This window comes from Motacilla alba, chromosome 5 (assembly GCF_015832195.1).
Source record: "Motacilla alba alba isolate MOTALB_02 chromosome 5, Motacilla_alba_V1.0_pri, whole genome shotgun sequence".
Lineage (NCBI taxonomy): Eukaryota > Metazoa > Chordata > Aves > Passeriformes > Motacillidae > Motacilla > Motacilla alba.
The window spans coordinates 51254417-51269386 of NC_052020.1; the positions used below are offsets into that span (position 1 = coordinate 51254417).

General features: G+C 36.6%; 1 protein-coding gene across 4 annotated transcripts in view; it reads left to right on the plus strand.

The window, feature by feature from the left end:
- PPP2R5C (protein phosphatase 2 regulatory subunit B'gamma) overlaps window positions 1-14970 on the plus strand; it is a 71165-nt gene that overhangs the window by 37757 nt on the left and 18438 nt on the right. For all 4 annotated transcript variants that reach the window (XM_038137339.1, XM_038137342.1, XM_038137341.1 and 1 more), the window contains one exon: window positions 11015-11214. In XM_038137339.1, the coding sequence (XP_037993267.1) occupies window positions 11015-11214 (200 nt within the window). The remainder of the gene's footprint in view (window positions 1-11014; window positions 11215-14970) is intronic.

The following is a 14970-nucleotide window of genomic DNA, read 5'->3' on the forward strand; positions in this document are numbered from 1 at the left end:
AAAGTGTTCATTTGGGACTTTTCTGATTGTAGAAGCCTACCCATTTGAAGCACTTCTTCATTTTAAAGATTTTTATGGAAGGTTTTTAATTTGCATTTTGGATTAAATCTGCCAGTTGTGTGGCTTCACACAGCCTCTAGAACCAAATTCTGTTACTACTTTTATATTTAAAGTGAATGTATAACAGTGTCTGTGATGTTTCAAAGGTGTCCTGTGTTCATTCAAGTCATGTTGGAAAGAAAACTTGAACAAAATTATCAAAGCCTACAAAAAACCAATGTGATGTGTATTCTTTGGGTGTAATATGTTTTTCTTCAAAAAAATTTTTCAGACAAACTAGTTGTAACAATGGAACCTTTCTTCCAACCTATTCCCAGAATAGGTTTTTTTATACTTCTTGCTCCTGTTCAATCTAATCTGTATAAAGTGCCTTAAAATCCAAAAACTGATCCACAGAGGTTTTTTGAGGACTGTCTTAAAGTTGTTTGTATGCACTAAAAACTAATTTGTTCTTGTTCCAGTACAAAAAGATTTTTATGGCTTTCAAATCAGAATATTGCACATCCTCTCAAAAGCAAAATTTTGAGCATATATTTCACTGCATAACTTTTCTTCATATTGTTGGAAACTCGGTAATCATTAATGTATCAGGAACAAAGCATTTCAAAGCTTGTAGTTAAATGGAAGAAATTAGAACAAGTTGTTTTCATTGCGCATTAAATCTCCTGTTAAAAAGGGAAAATGTAAAGAGAATAATGAATATTTTGAAAAATGTGTTGGGAGTCAGATGTCTTTACGTGTCCAGGACTTCTGGACATGTAGTAGGGAGTCAGTCTTGGATTCATAGCTAATACAGGCAGTTAACTTGTTTGTGCCCTCTGAATTTACAGATACCTTGGAGGCTCCAATTTAAATGTATTCCATACTGCAGTTCGCTCTTTCTCCTGTGTGAGAGGAGTGGAAATGATCAGCAGAATGTCAGCTTTTCTGGCAGCTAAGCAATAGGGACACTTTGCTAATAGTTACATTTTCAGTTCTTGCTAGAACTCCTTTGTGAGACTGGAGATTAGTTTGACCGGAGACTGAAGACATCTGTTAAAGCAGACATGTATGTTTTCAGACAAATGTGATATGAGGAAAATACTGTTGGATTATGCAGGAATAATTTTTGGGTTAAATGGGAAATCATTATGTGCTTAATTCTTGACAATCATGCAGGTATATTGTATCCTCAATCTTCTTAGATGTTGAAAGCATGTATTTTTAAATGGCCATCGTAGTTGGCTTTCTACTTATTTTGAGTCAAAATTTTCATTGCTAGAAAGTAATTTTTATTTCCTAACAGAGAACTGCTTATAATTGCTCTTAGCATTTAACATGGCCAGCGTTGACTGCTAAGCAATTTACTGACCTAGTTCTAAATATATTTCTTTATTTTCTTACCAGATCATTGTTTCTGTGCTGCTTGATCATTTCTTTTACTTGTATCACCTCCTACAAGCTAAGTTTCACAGGATGTGGGACTAAGAAAGGGTTGCTCATTCCAGAAAATGAGGAAAGCTATGCACTGGATTGGAATTTTTTTTTCCAGTGGATACAAAAAACCAAACCAAAACAAAAACCCAAACAGACAAAAAAAAACATACAAAAGACCCCTAAACAGTCAAACAAGAAAAAAAACAAATCGACCAAACAAAAACCCTACCACCCTCCCACCCCCCCCCAAAAAAAAAAAAAAAACCAAAATACATACCAAAAAAACACCCTGTACTAGAGATAGGCTTGCAGTCTACTGAAGTCTATTAAGAAATTGCTCTCAGGAAAACCACAAAAGCTCAGTTGATTTCTGGTGAAAACGCTTTTGCATATCTTGTTATGATGTGTGACAATTTGAGATGACTTAGACGTTGATCAGCCATTCTGGACCTTAGTTTGCATCTCAGGCTCAGTGTGACCTGTGCTGTTCAAGCTCTTCCTGTGAAAAAAGACTTACTTACCCTTCCTCTTTCTAATTTTAAATGGAGTGGAGAATTTAGAAGACTAAATCAGGGTTGTCCTCAAGGAAGGTTTATGGAAGTTTTTGTTAATTTAAAAATAAATGTTTGATTCAGACAAGGAAGGATGTGCTTACAGCTTAACCAGAGTTTCCTTCATGGGGACTGGGTATTTGGTTTAGGTTGCATTGGAGTGTGAAACACATCAAGTTGGATCACAGAAAAGCTGGGGGGGCTTCTCTTCTTGCTTTGTGATCTGTTGTGTAATCTATTTCTAATCCTACACAAGACCTAGCTTGTGATATCTGTTAATGATTATTCTAAGTGTCATCGTTAAATTCACCAATTTTGGCATTCAGCAGCAGCCCCCAGGTTTAGCATATGTACAGGGAGTGAGGTGAGGGGGAGGCAGTCTGACAGGCTCTGGAGAAGGAACTAAGTTGTTTTACATTTTGGCAGTTGAGTGTTCTTTGAATTGTATTTATCATGGATGTGTGACAGGTACTATTGACTGACAAGTTACTCAGACTCAGAACAGTATCTGACTAAAATTAGGGGTTGGTGTGTGGAGCTTGGGTGTGTTTCAGGAAACAGTGTGTTTGCTTACAGCAAGTGGGTAGGCTTGATTACCTGATACTTACTTAATCCAAGTGTCCAGAGCGGCAGAGTTGATTCAGTTTTATGTGTTTCTTCAGTTTACTTAATACAAATCTTCTTCTGACTTACACCACACACTTCAGTTATGTTACCAAATATAGTTGAGGTCTTGTCTCACAACAGTAGTGCTTCTTTTTGTCAGAGAGACTGTTACATATATTTAAAAATGATTTTAAAGTTTTCGAGCACATTTGAAGATATTGGGTAACTTGAGAGTGGATTCAAGTACAGTCTAGTGGCTTCGAAATGGAGGGGTTTTCTCTTAGTGTTTTGTGTTTAAAAGTGAGATTTGCTGTCATATTAACTGTATGTGTGCCAAAAAGCTTTACTAAGAGTTCTTTCCTTCCCTGTTAAGGCACTTCTTTTCTTCCACTGTCTGCTTGATTATCCTCTTTGCCATTTTTCTCCCTAATTTTCAGGTAGAATTTCCATTTCATTAGCTCAAGGCCATTTCGGCTTGTTTCACATGTCATTTCCTGTATAAGCATTCCTGTTTTCCTCTTTGTGCTACATTGCCTTTAAAATATTTATGCAGTTATTGGTTTTACTTTTCACTTTCTGTTTTTAAATGTTTTAATATAGTGTAAAAATTCTTATTTCTCTTAACCATATTACAAATATCCTCTTAAGGTTTTTAAAAATTTCACATAGCTTCTAATAAAACAGTTGACTTCTGATAAAACTCTTTGTAAAGCAAGGGCTTGGTTCAGAGTGGCGTTGGTGTGCTTTGGAAAAGTCGTTAGATAATGTGGCATGCATATTATTCACTGTTGATCCACCCTTATCATCATTAGACTTATGACTTACACCTGGAATAAAGTTACTGGCAGTAATTTCAGTGCCTCAGGTTGTTTAGTATGTAAAAATTATGCCAAATAGTTTAAAATGACAGCAGACTTTTTTCCTATTTTGTTATTAATCAGTCCTTAAAATCTCACATTTTAAATCTTTGACAGTTAAATGTCATTACTTAGTTCCTCTATCCTCAAAACCACAGTGTAATCTCAGTTAGGAGGTAGCTGCCACCAGTGCTGGATTCCCCAATGACTGGAGATTTCAGAGGGGATTAGTGTTGTAAAGCACCTGCTTTGAGCTTCACTCTGGGACTGACAAAATGTGCTTCCCATTCCTTTCAGGCTTCTTTAAACTGTAGGATTCTTGAAGTCTTGTCTTTTTTTTTTTCTCTCTTTCTTTTTTTCAATTGCTATTTAATTAGTCTGGTAATAGCTTATTTGATTCTAACAGCCTTTTTTCATTACATGAAAAAATATATTACTTTAAAAGCCTTATAATCAAATGAAAAGCCGCTCTTTTGAATGAAAATTTAACCAAGAGATTTCTTTATGTAGAAACCAAAATTCTTAAGTGCTATGTACCTTAATGAATTCCAACATGTTGCTCTTGCCTTCCCCTCCCCACTTCTGTATCATAAAATGGTTTTGATTGGAAGGGACCTTAGAGAACATCCAGTTCCAACCCCTCTGCCATGGGTTGGGATGCCTTCCACCAGACTGGGTTGCTCAGACTGGTTACTAATGTCTACTACACCAAACCTGCCCTCTGTCAGTTTAAAGCCATTACCCCTTGTCCTATCACTCCATTCCCTTGTACAAAGTCCCTCTCCAGCTCCCCTGTAGCCCCTTTACATACTGGAAGGTGCTATAAGCTCTCCCCAGACTACTCTATGTGCAGAAGAGCCCCAGCTCCCACAGCCTGTTTTCACAGATGAGCTGCTCCAGCCCTCTGAGCATCTTCATCCCTTCTCTGGACTCACTCCATCAGGTCCCTGTTCTTCCTGTGTCAGGGACCCCAGAGCTGATGGGGTCTGACTCAGACTACTTTCATACACAACCTGTCACAGGTGAAATAACTTTTTCATTGTAAGTGGAGTTACAGCTTGATCCAGGCTGCAGATTGGCATAGAAACAATATCAGTGCTGTTGCTTTATTAAAATATAAAGTTTGAATGCTTATTACTAAACAGAACTTGTTTGGTGGAAAGAAGATATCTTTAAATAAAATGGAGTATCTGAGTGTCCAAAAATTGAACTACTTGAAAATGAAATAAAAGATGCTTGCTTTTGAAATTTAGATAGAAAATGTGCCACATATTTATAATTTTAAATATTGTTTTTAAACCTTATTTTTTATCATTATTTAGGGAAGTAATTATATTTTGTGTGTCTATCACATTTTGGGTGTCAGCTTTTCGGGTGAAAATGTGTAACAGTGGCAGATAGGAACAGTGTAATTTCTTCAAATACAGGGAAATGAAAGGCAGGGTTTTTTCCAGTTATTAATTTCTGTTATCTGAAGAACAGCCAAATGGCATTTCTGGCAGCAGCTCAGTTCCTTGAATGCAGAAGAGTGGACATCAGCCTGTGATTGCAGCTAGTTGTCATTCCCCTGTCTCTGGTGACATGCATAGGTGCTGAACATCACAGGGCTGCAGCAGGGCAGCTGATGCCAATGAAGGACACACTTTGGAAGTTTCAGTTCACTGTCCAAGCACTGCCTGAGACTGGAAGCTTCCCTTGTGCACCTGCTTGCTCTTCTCAGCTCACCTTCTAGCTGGCCTTGAACAAAACAGCTTTACTTTGGTAATAGCTGGTTGGAGTAGTTAAGTGTTTTCTGGTAATCCTTACAGAAGCTCCTAGTGCCTGTAAAATATTTTTAATTACTGATCAAGAGTTGTTTGGGAGTCATGAGCTTATAGATGAGACAAAGACTATCTGCTTTTCAGTGTCCTGTTTCTGATGGGAAATGTCTGAAGTGTTTAAAAAAAAAAAACCAGGAATGTTTACAGGTCTCATACGTGGTAGCTGGAGAAGGACCTCAAACTTACAGTTCAATTCTTTTAGATTAAGCCTGTATTCTTTATGACGCTTTACAACACTGACATGTGCATCCCTTTATCTTCAATAGTGAGATAAAGAATAGAAATTAGTTCCTCTTCTGTGCCACTTAAAATGTTTATATGCGGTGCTGTCTTGAGCTTAGTACTAGCACTCTGTTTTTCCATGAGTATTCCTGTGGCTTTTTGGTAATTGTGGTCATTTTTCTTGTTTTAAGTATTTCTTTTGGCAAAGAAATGTTTCTGCAGGGTCAATAAATAAAACAACATAAACAGCAGTGTCTTGTATGTATTTGTTAGTACAGTGTATCCATACAACATCTTGCCTGCTTTGAGTTATCTGCAGCCAAACTCCCACTATTAGTTGCTAGTTATAGTATAAAATGTATTGTGTGTAATTTTAGTACTTTCTGGTATTCCTTGAGTTTATTTTTATATGCTGCTAGAAGAAATAGCTTTAATTAAATTTTTCCGTGCATGAATTGGAAGTTTTCTTCCGTGTGCCACCCACTTATTTCCAATATCATGTGTTAGGATATAATTCTGTTAATGGGAGACTGTTGTCTTTAATTAGTGTCATCATGATTTCAGTAAAATCACTAAAAACTGTAAATAGTTGGTCACATAATAGAAGTGCAATAAAAATCATTCAAGAACAGTGTTTCTTGCTTTGAATTAGGATGGTAGTTATACAACTTCAAAATAAGGTAAATATTTTAAAGGGAATTTTATCAAATGTTGGTTCAGCTTTTGTAATATTCTATTTTTTTTTTCTAATTCTTCTCATTTTTAAGGACGTGATCCCTAGTTTTGGAAAGAGTATTAGTTTTGGTAAATCAGTGTTTTGACAGATGATGTTTTCCTTTCCATGCCTTTGTGTCTGGCAATTTCCATTTCTTTACTCAAGGCACTGAACTCTATTCTTTGTAAAAATGCTGCCATGGTATTGTCAACTGAAGTGTTTTAAGAGAACATTGCAGGATACTAGAGTCCCCTTGTTGAAGTACAACTCTATAGGACATCTTACAAGGCTTCAATAATGCTGCTTTTTTGCCAATGAACATCAAATTTAAAATGCACTAATAGTTTTGACTAGCAGAAGGGACCATGTGACCAAAAAATTTAGGGATATCCTGTGGGTAGCACTCTCCTTGACAATTAAATATTGTTTTTCCAAATCATTAACAATTCTAGCCCTTCACGTTTCATGAGATGTTTTGTCTCCTTGCAAGCAGGCATCATCTACATGCTTGGGCTTTTGCTCTACACCAGTGAATTAAAGAAGCAGTTACTTTCAGAATATGATGTTTAGTTTGTCTTTTTTTCTGTGACCTTCTAAGAAAAAGGAGCTACTTCTCTTTCAATGATATAGGGACCTGTCAGCCAACCAAATCTTCTACCTCTACAAAGCTTTTATATAGAGAGTAAAAAAGTATTCACAAAACTGAAATTAATTTTGTGTTCTGAATGTATTTTTTTTGTAAATTGGCAACCATATCTGTTGTTTTCTGTTTTTAAAATGAGGTAACGTGTGTTTTACTGACCGCAAATTGTCTTTTGAGGTAGGAATTGTATCAGCTCTTCTCTGTGTCAGAATATGACCTAAAACTTGAAATTCAACCCTCTTTCGGTTTCAATCTGTGCTAGAAATCAGCTGTTTCATGTGACATCTCTGGGTCACCCCCTTACCCTGCTTTGCCTTTTGTCCTCCTTTCAGCAGCTGTTATATTACACTGCTGTCACAGAAAAATGGGCTTCAATGAAAAAGGTAGGGGATGGATCTGTCATCAGTGCCCAGTGATGTCACAGTTACAATACATAACTAAAAATAAAGCTTTTAGATTTGAAGGAACATAAAAAATATAATTGAGAAAACAGTAAGATCTCTACAGTCCTGCACAGCAGAAATATTTGTGTGTCAGAATACTGAACATAAGCTCAGGTACTGAAAACACAAACTTCAGTGTTTTCTGTTGGGTTTTGTTGTTTTGGTTTTTTTTTAGCTAATTTTCTTAAAAACCAGGAAAATTTTGTTTTAATATGAAGACATCTTGATTTGTTAGAATATTCACATGTTTAGTTCTTTAGCTGGTCTGTACATTACAAAAGAAAGGGTGGGGGTGGTAGCTCCTGGGTGCAGACCAGTACCACATCCTGGCTGAGAAACACGTGAGGTCGAGGACAGCTACCAGTGTGAAGCCTGTTTGCAGTGAACTCACACAGTAGGAATTACTGAAGACATGCCTGAAGCTTCCAAAGAATCTGTTCCCTTACAGAGTTCAGTGTTTGAATTTAAACTTTTCCAGCCAATTATTTGTGTTCTGCTAAGGCACTTGATAGGTGAGTACCTCTGATCTTTACCTGGCTATTTTGAAAGGAAATACAGACTGGAAGTGGTGCCTTTGAGTGAGATATTCGTCTAGTTAATCTGATAATAAAAGCAAAGCTACTATCAGTTATAAAGTGGAAAGTATCTTATTTTATATTCATCAGTATACAGAAAATCTGGCAAGGCAACAGGGTAAGATGATGTTGAAAATTTTATACCGAATAGCTGTTTCTGTATTGATACTGTTAAAACAGGAGGGGCAGAGCTTGCATATCTGTAGGTTGTATAACTTGATCCAACAGTTACCCTGTGATTGTAAGGAAAAAACCTCCGTACAGCCCAAACGAGACAAAAAGCAGATCCCTCTGTCCCAGAGACATACCTTGCTCTCATAATACCTATCATCTTTTGATACTTCTTCCAGTGTATATTTCTCTCTTACAAAAAGGACTGTAGGATAAATGATGCAGGCTTAGGCATAAAATATGCCATAACAAATTTCTGTAAAGCTGTGTCAGAAACTGATGGACATTCAATCCAAATATAAGAATGACCTTCTTTGGGATTACAACAAACTGTACTCCTGTTTCAGTAGAAGAGCAAAAATAGCACTCATTTAAGATATGAGTACTGACAGGGATAAGTGTTTGGAGTGAATAAAAAGGATTATTCTACTGCTACTGTTCAGAAGCAAGTCCTGTGAAAATTACGTAAACCGTTGCTGCCAGTTGGGGAAGGAGAGTAGAATATATGGGGTTTTGGTTTGGTTTGATTGGGAGTGATCGTGGTTGGGGTTTTTTTAAAAGAACTTTGCTCAGTGAGTAGCTCTAAGTATCAGTTCTGGTGTAATTTTAAGGAGTAGCTTCTGAATAATTATAACCTTCCCACAGTCATCAGGGATTGGAGCACCAGAGTTGCACAAGTAGGGAATTTTTTCCCTAATGGCATTTTCTTCAAATATGCCAGTTAATTAAGCAAATGGAAGTGAGGGGTTATCGCTTAATTAAACTGGAAGGTGATTTAGAAATCGGCATGCAGGTAACTGAAAGAACATAACCAGATAGTCCCTGGCAAATGTTTGAGGATAAATTACTTATTGGGTGTCCCAGAGCTGCTCTGCAGGTGTGCACACATGCTCTGCACAAAAATTGTGGGCTACTCAAATCGTCTTCTTAACCACCTTCTGCTTGGTATCATGCTGAAATCATCCTTTCAGAAGTTAAAAGTTGGGATGATCCTGATTTCAAGGCAACTACTTCAGACAAAGTGCTAGAAGAGATGTGAGGTCCAGACACTTGAAAGCTGTGGATGAATACTCCTTAAGGAGGCAGTTATGTCTCACACAAATAAATGAAACACAGTTCATTAGAAATATGTGTGGTTCTCAGTCTGTATAAAGAGGATCTCTCAAATAATGAGGATGACTGAGTGGCTTGGCTTAAAATAGTTCAGCCACCTCAGAATAAATGGCAAAGGAGGTGGCTTGCCTAGTTGAGGGTGTTTCTTGATCTTCTTAGTTGTCAGTCTTTAACTTTCACTATTAGTGGTAATTACATCTTTCATGCTTCCTCTCTTTAAGGTTAGTATACTGAAATCACTGTAATTGTATGTCCATTACTTGTGTAATTATAGTGTGTATTTAGGTTTTGGATTTTGTCAAGTATGCATTCATAGCACAGTATCCCTAAGTGTAACTGTTGTTATGCTTCAGGTTGAACCGTTTTCCATTTTACAGTTAATGGGGGAAAGGTAACCATTCCAACCACTTTGTGTGTCTGAGACTTTTTACATTCGGGTCATAAATTTGGCTGGTTTTCAGTATGCAGCCAGCATACTTCTTTTGTATTTTCTCAGGAGAATTTATTCATTGCTTTTTAATTAAAATAAAAGCATGGGTTTTCAGATAAAAAGTTGTGTAGATTTATTCACAGCACTGGACAGGATTTTTAGTTTCTTTGTCAGAAAGCTCTGCACAGGAACACGTGTTACCTAGCACCTTCTTTCTACTTCTAGAATTCTGCACTGTCTCAGGTGCCATGGTGACACCAAAGTCTAACTCGTTGTGGTTTCTTTCATGGAGGCTACATTTTTATTCTGTATGTTCTCCAGGGCTGTTACTATACAGTGTTTTATTACTGGAATTATTCTTCAGAGCAATTAGGCGCAAATAACTTCAAAAATTTGCCAGCTGTTTTAAACCAAATGAGTCTTCCAGGTTTATTATATCAAAAATACTTTGGAAAGCAGCTTCTCTTCAGAGAGAGGAGCGATTCCAGCTTTGTTATCATAGGAAGTTTTTCAGGCACCTAAGAGGAGAGCAACTGGTATTTAAACAACTGGGCTGTAGATCTGCTGCATGTTCAGTTAGATTGTACATACACATGGGCTTGTATTCAGTAATACCACTTGAAATACTTGGATGGTAGCTGTTGCTGCTTGTGTAAGAAAATTCTTAGCATTTTATGATAACTCTAAGGAAAAAGAAAATCTCGTCAACTGGAAGAAGTGGGAGTAAATTACAGAACTATTCACAAATTCACTCTAGTCCTATTTTTTAACATGCTATTACTGCATATAACAATTATAACAATAAAAAAGTCATTATGCAGAAACATAAAATGTGTTATGGTATAAACTTAGGCAGACTCTCTGTGGTGTGTTCACATTTCATTTCTTAAGCTTCGTGCTGTAATCATGTGGCCATTTTAATTGGACATGACTTTTTGCTGCAGTCAAAACATGGTACTGCTGTCTTTACCTCTGGCCAGTTATCTAGTATTTCCTAGATATTTAAGTCCAGATCCTGGAAGTTTTTGCTATGTGTAATTTGTAATCTCACATATATCTGTCATTTTAATGGCTCATGGGATTACTTAAGCAAAACACAAAGCATATGCAGGCATTTCTTCAAGTATGTATTTTTCCATGCAGTGTCTGCTTCTAGCAAGGGCAAGTTATGCGTCACTGTTGCAATTTTTTAAATCATCCTGATATGTACAGAGTATTTCAGTGGGGCTCATACTCTGGGACATGATATTCCTGAAAGTCGCATGAAGATTTAGAAAGTTTACTTGTAATCTTAAACACTTCTATACCTGTGTTTCACAAAGTAAAAATGGGGAGGGCAGTGAATCCACTACAGTATAATTTAAACATTGTATCATTATTTTCACTTTTCAGATGTTCCTCCAGCGGATCAAGAAAAGCTTTTTATCCAGAAGTTACGACAATGTTGTGTACTTTTTGACTTTGTTTCTGATCCACTAAGTGACCTAAAGTGGAAGGAAGTAAAACGAGCAGCTTTAAGTGAAATGGTAGAATATATCACACACAATCGCAATGTGATTACAGAACCTATTTACCCTGAAGTAGTACATATGGTAAGTGTTCCTGTTTTATGATTCAGTGTTGCTTCTTCAGCTCTATCAATTTATCTGAAGAAATTTTGATGAAATCTTCAGAAGAGATCAACTATGTTTGCAGATCTGCAAAAGAATAACAGGACTTTGAAATTTTCTTGTCACTGATGATTTTTCTTTTTTGTAAGACAGAAACTAGATACATATATGAAGCAGAATTAGATGGTGGGTAAAGTTAGTAAAAACCAAATCTTGTATTGATAAAAATAGGGAGGGAAGTTAAATGAATGCATATATATACATATATATATATATATATATATATACATATATATATATATACACACATATATATATATATATATACACATATATATATATATATATATACAAAACTGTTTAAAAACCATGTAAATTGTAAAGTTGAAATTTTAAAAAATTGGAAGGTTAGAATTAGGATCACATGTGCAAGCTTGACGCTTGTAATCCTGTTCAGTACCAGAGACTGACTTTATTCTGTGTTCAGAGGTGAGAATGAGAGTCAGACTTAATAAAGTACACAGGAGGGCAGATGAGGTTTCTGCTGGAGCAAGTTATGTGACCATTCAGACCTGCGTTGTCCCTCGCTTCTCAATAATCAAATCCTGGCTAGCTAGACTTAGCTTATTTTTCTGTTGTCTTCAAGTCCTCTCCAGAGAAGGCCACAAAATTACAGCAGAGTCTTTCAGCTCTCATCATGGTGGTGAGCAGACACCAGTGGCTTGGAGTAGCAGTTGGATTGAGGTCTGTAGCTGTTGTCTGTAAAACCCTGAGAACAGAAGGAATATTTTGAAATTCCTAACTAATAAGCCTACAAGAAGCTCTTGGCTGTGTGTAACAGGATGCTGTTTCCCAAGGCTCTATAACTTAGGCTGAATTTTCAGTGGGTTGAGAAAATAGTGCTTCTTTAACATGAATATAAACTTCAAATTTAGTAATTCTCCTGCAAATCAGACTTTGAAGCTTCTTCAAAGATTCTAAGGATTTCTAGTATGGAGGACATTGCTTATGATGAAGACTGTTATCTAAATCAGCCATAAGTGTTTACTGAGACAGCTGTTATTTTCATGAGAACTTCTGAGTATATGAGGATTACACATAACTCTGGAAGTCAAACAGGTACCAAAAGCATTGAGGATGGTTAATGAGGAGACGTGGGATTATGGCTTTTCCCATGTTTTGGTAACTTACTTATATCTCTGGGGTTTTTTCTAATTGATTGCTGGTTTGAGAGTACTTCACACTGTTGAAAGGAGAGATATGAAAGAGAATAAGCTTGCTGAGACTTTCCTTGGGTAAAGTGGAGTTCATGATGAGTTCTTGAAAACCAGTGTCAGACACTGGTGCTTTCTCTGTGCAAGAGTTCTTAACTGACCATAGTTCATTGCTTGTGCTATCTATGCCTGCATTATCTTCTTCCACCGAACAGTTATGGTCAGAGTACATTTGGCTAAGGAGAATGTGTGCTTTGTTTTCAGATGTACCCAATGGTCACCAAGTCTGCACTTTGCTCAGTTGAACAAATCTTGCAGCAGAATTTGGCTGCTGTCTTGGTTGCCAGTGTTTTCCTGGTAGCATGCAGTGTTCAAAAACTCTTTTGGTGGCTTTAAAATGCTTTTTGTCTGCAAGGGTCTGAAGGGTATGGAGTTTCCTTGCAAGGGTTTTACACAGCACTGTGAGAGACATGTCAGTGAAGGCACCTGGACTGGTATTTTGAGATTAAATTCAGAGGTTTTTTTTCCTTTGGTCATTTATTGAAACAACTGTATATTTTCTCCAGTAGTGTTACGATCTTCAGGCATGTATGTGTAGATTCTCATGTACATTTGCTAAATTCTTGACATAAATCTGAATTTATTGTGGGAATTTTAAGGAAAATAAATGTAAATCTTCATGTACTTTAAAACTCTTCCAAGAAACATTGATAAGTTATGTGCTGCTACTGCCACTGTATTATATTGGTAAGGAATAGCATTTTCAATAACGTTACGAGGATCAAGAAATATTCAGATTTGAGAATGGTTCTCAGTTTGGAAAGTTCGTGGAGTTGGCAGGAAAACTGAGATTTTGCTATGCCATTCTGCCAGACTTCACAGCTTGGAGGTTACTTGTTTGTGTATGTACATGTGTACATGCTGTATATGTGTGTGTGTCCAAGTTCTGTTTGGTGTTACTAAATTATTATTTAGGCAAATCACTCAGGGCAATGAATTTCACAGGTTATCTGCTTACTAGAAATAAAAGAATGTTTCCTTTTCCGTTGCTTCAAACATTCTTTCTCTCTGACAAAATAAACACTTACCTTTTAATCTCATTCTTCTTTATAGTCTTAATGCTCATGTCACATGTCATGTCCATCCACCCCCCCCTCTGCTTTTTTTTTTTCACTTTAGGTTTCCTGTTATGTTATAGTAATATATAGTATATTACTATATTAGTATATAGTAATATAATTATAGTAAGATCTTCTCTTTAAGCTATATATTCATCTAGTGGCTTAGCTAATAATTTAGTGTTAAGCCTAAGTCTTTTTTTTCAAAAGGTATGAGAAATTAATTTCTAAAATGGATTTAATGTTCCTCTTTCAGAGTGGATTCAAGAGTATTTTCCCTTTCTTCCTCAAAGAGCCAGCTGATATGTCCTTCAAATTTGTTTTATATTTCTAAGCAAAGATGTGATGAAAAAGGAAATGTTTTATTAACTGCTTGTTATACAAGTTCCATTTCCTAGGTGTAATATATTTAAGTACCTCTTCTCAAAATGCACGTCTGAGTAAATTTTCTAAATGTACATGATGTATTCAGGGTTTTGTGATGAAAAGCATCCATTTCAGATTCTTACTTAGAAAACAATAATGCTACTTTTTAGCTTGGCTTTAGCAGAAAGCAGGGCTTTATGGCAATATTCTGTTGTGCATTAGATCATAGGGTAGTACTACTTCTTTTTAAATGATATCATATATAGGAGCAGATCTAATTTTATTCAGCAACTGACATGATTTTCAGTGCAACTTTTCATGCATTATTAAAACTGCATACTCAGTTATACCTGTGTGAGCTTGAGGTTTGGTTGGTTTTTTGTTTGATTGTTTTGTGTTCAAAGGGGCATTGTAGGTGTGGTGTTCTCTGTCTTTGCTCTAGAATAAGAGGCACTGCTGTGAATAGAAGTGTGCTGCTTGTTGCTTCTATTAACTGTAAGGTTGGCTTTCTTCATACGAATACAGAAGGCACAGACTTTCAGTTTATGTGCCTCTTCATTCAGAGCTGTTCACATCAAGCTTTACTCAGGCTGCTCAGCAGAAGGGAGGAGAACATGCGTAGTATCTCTGATGTCTACTTGCTTGAAAATATTCTCATGTTCTATAAAATGGGCCTCAAGAAAAGCAGGATTTGTGACTGCCATTACAGCAAAAGCCCCTGAACTGATAAAAATGCAGGTTGTTTTTTTTTTCCCTTTTTGTTCTCCCATCCTTCTGTTACGTCCTTTGAAGTCAAGTGTTGTTAGTGCTGGCAGCACTGACAGAATTTTGGCACACTAGGCCAGTGTTCATAAAGACTCTAAATTTCATAAGTTGGGGGGGGGGGGGGTCTTGTGGAATTTTATTGGTGGGAGGAGGACCTGGGGAGGAGAATGTTTTTCAGTTATGCTGTGTTTATTTATACTTCTGTGGGAAATTTGCCTTAGAGGAGATCAGGCTTTGCAGATTGTGTCTTGTCTGTTTGGTCAAAAGACTGAGAA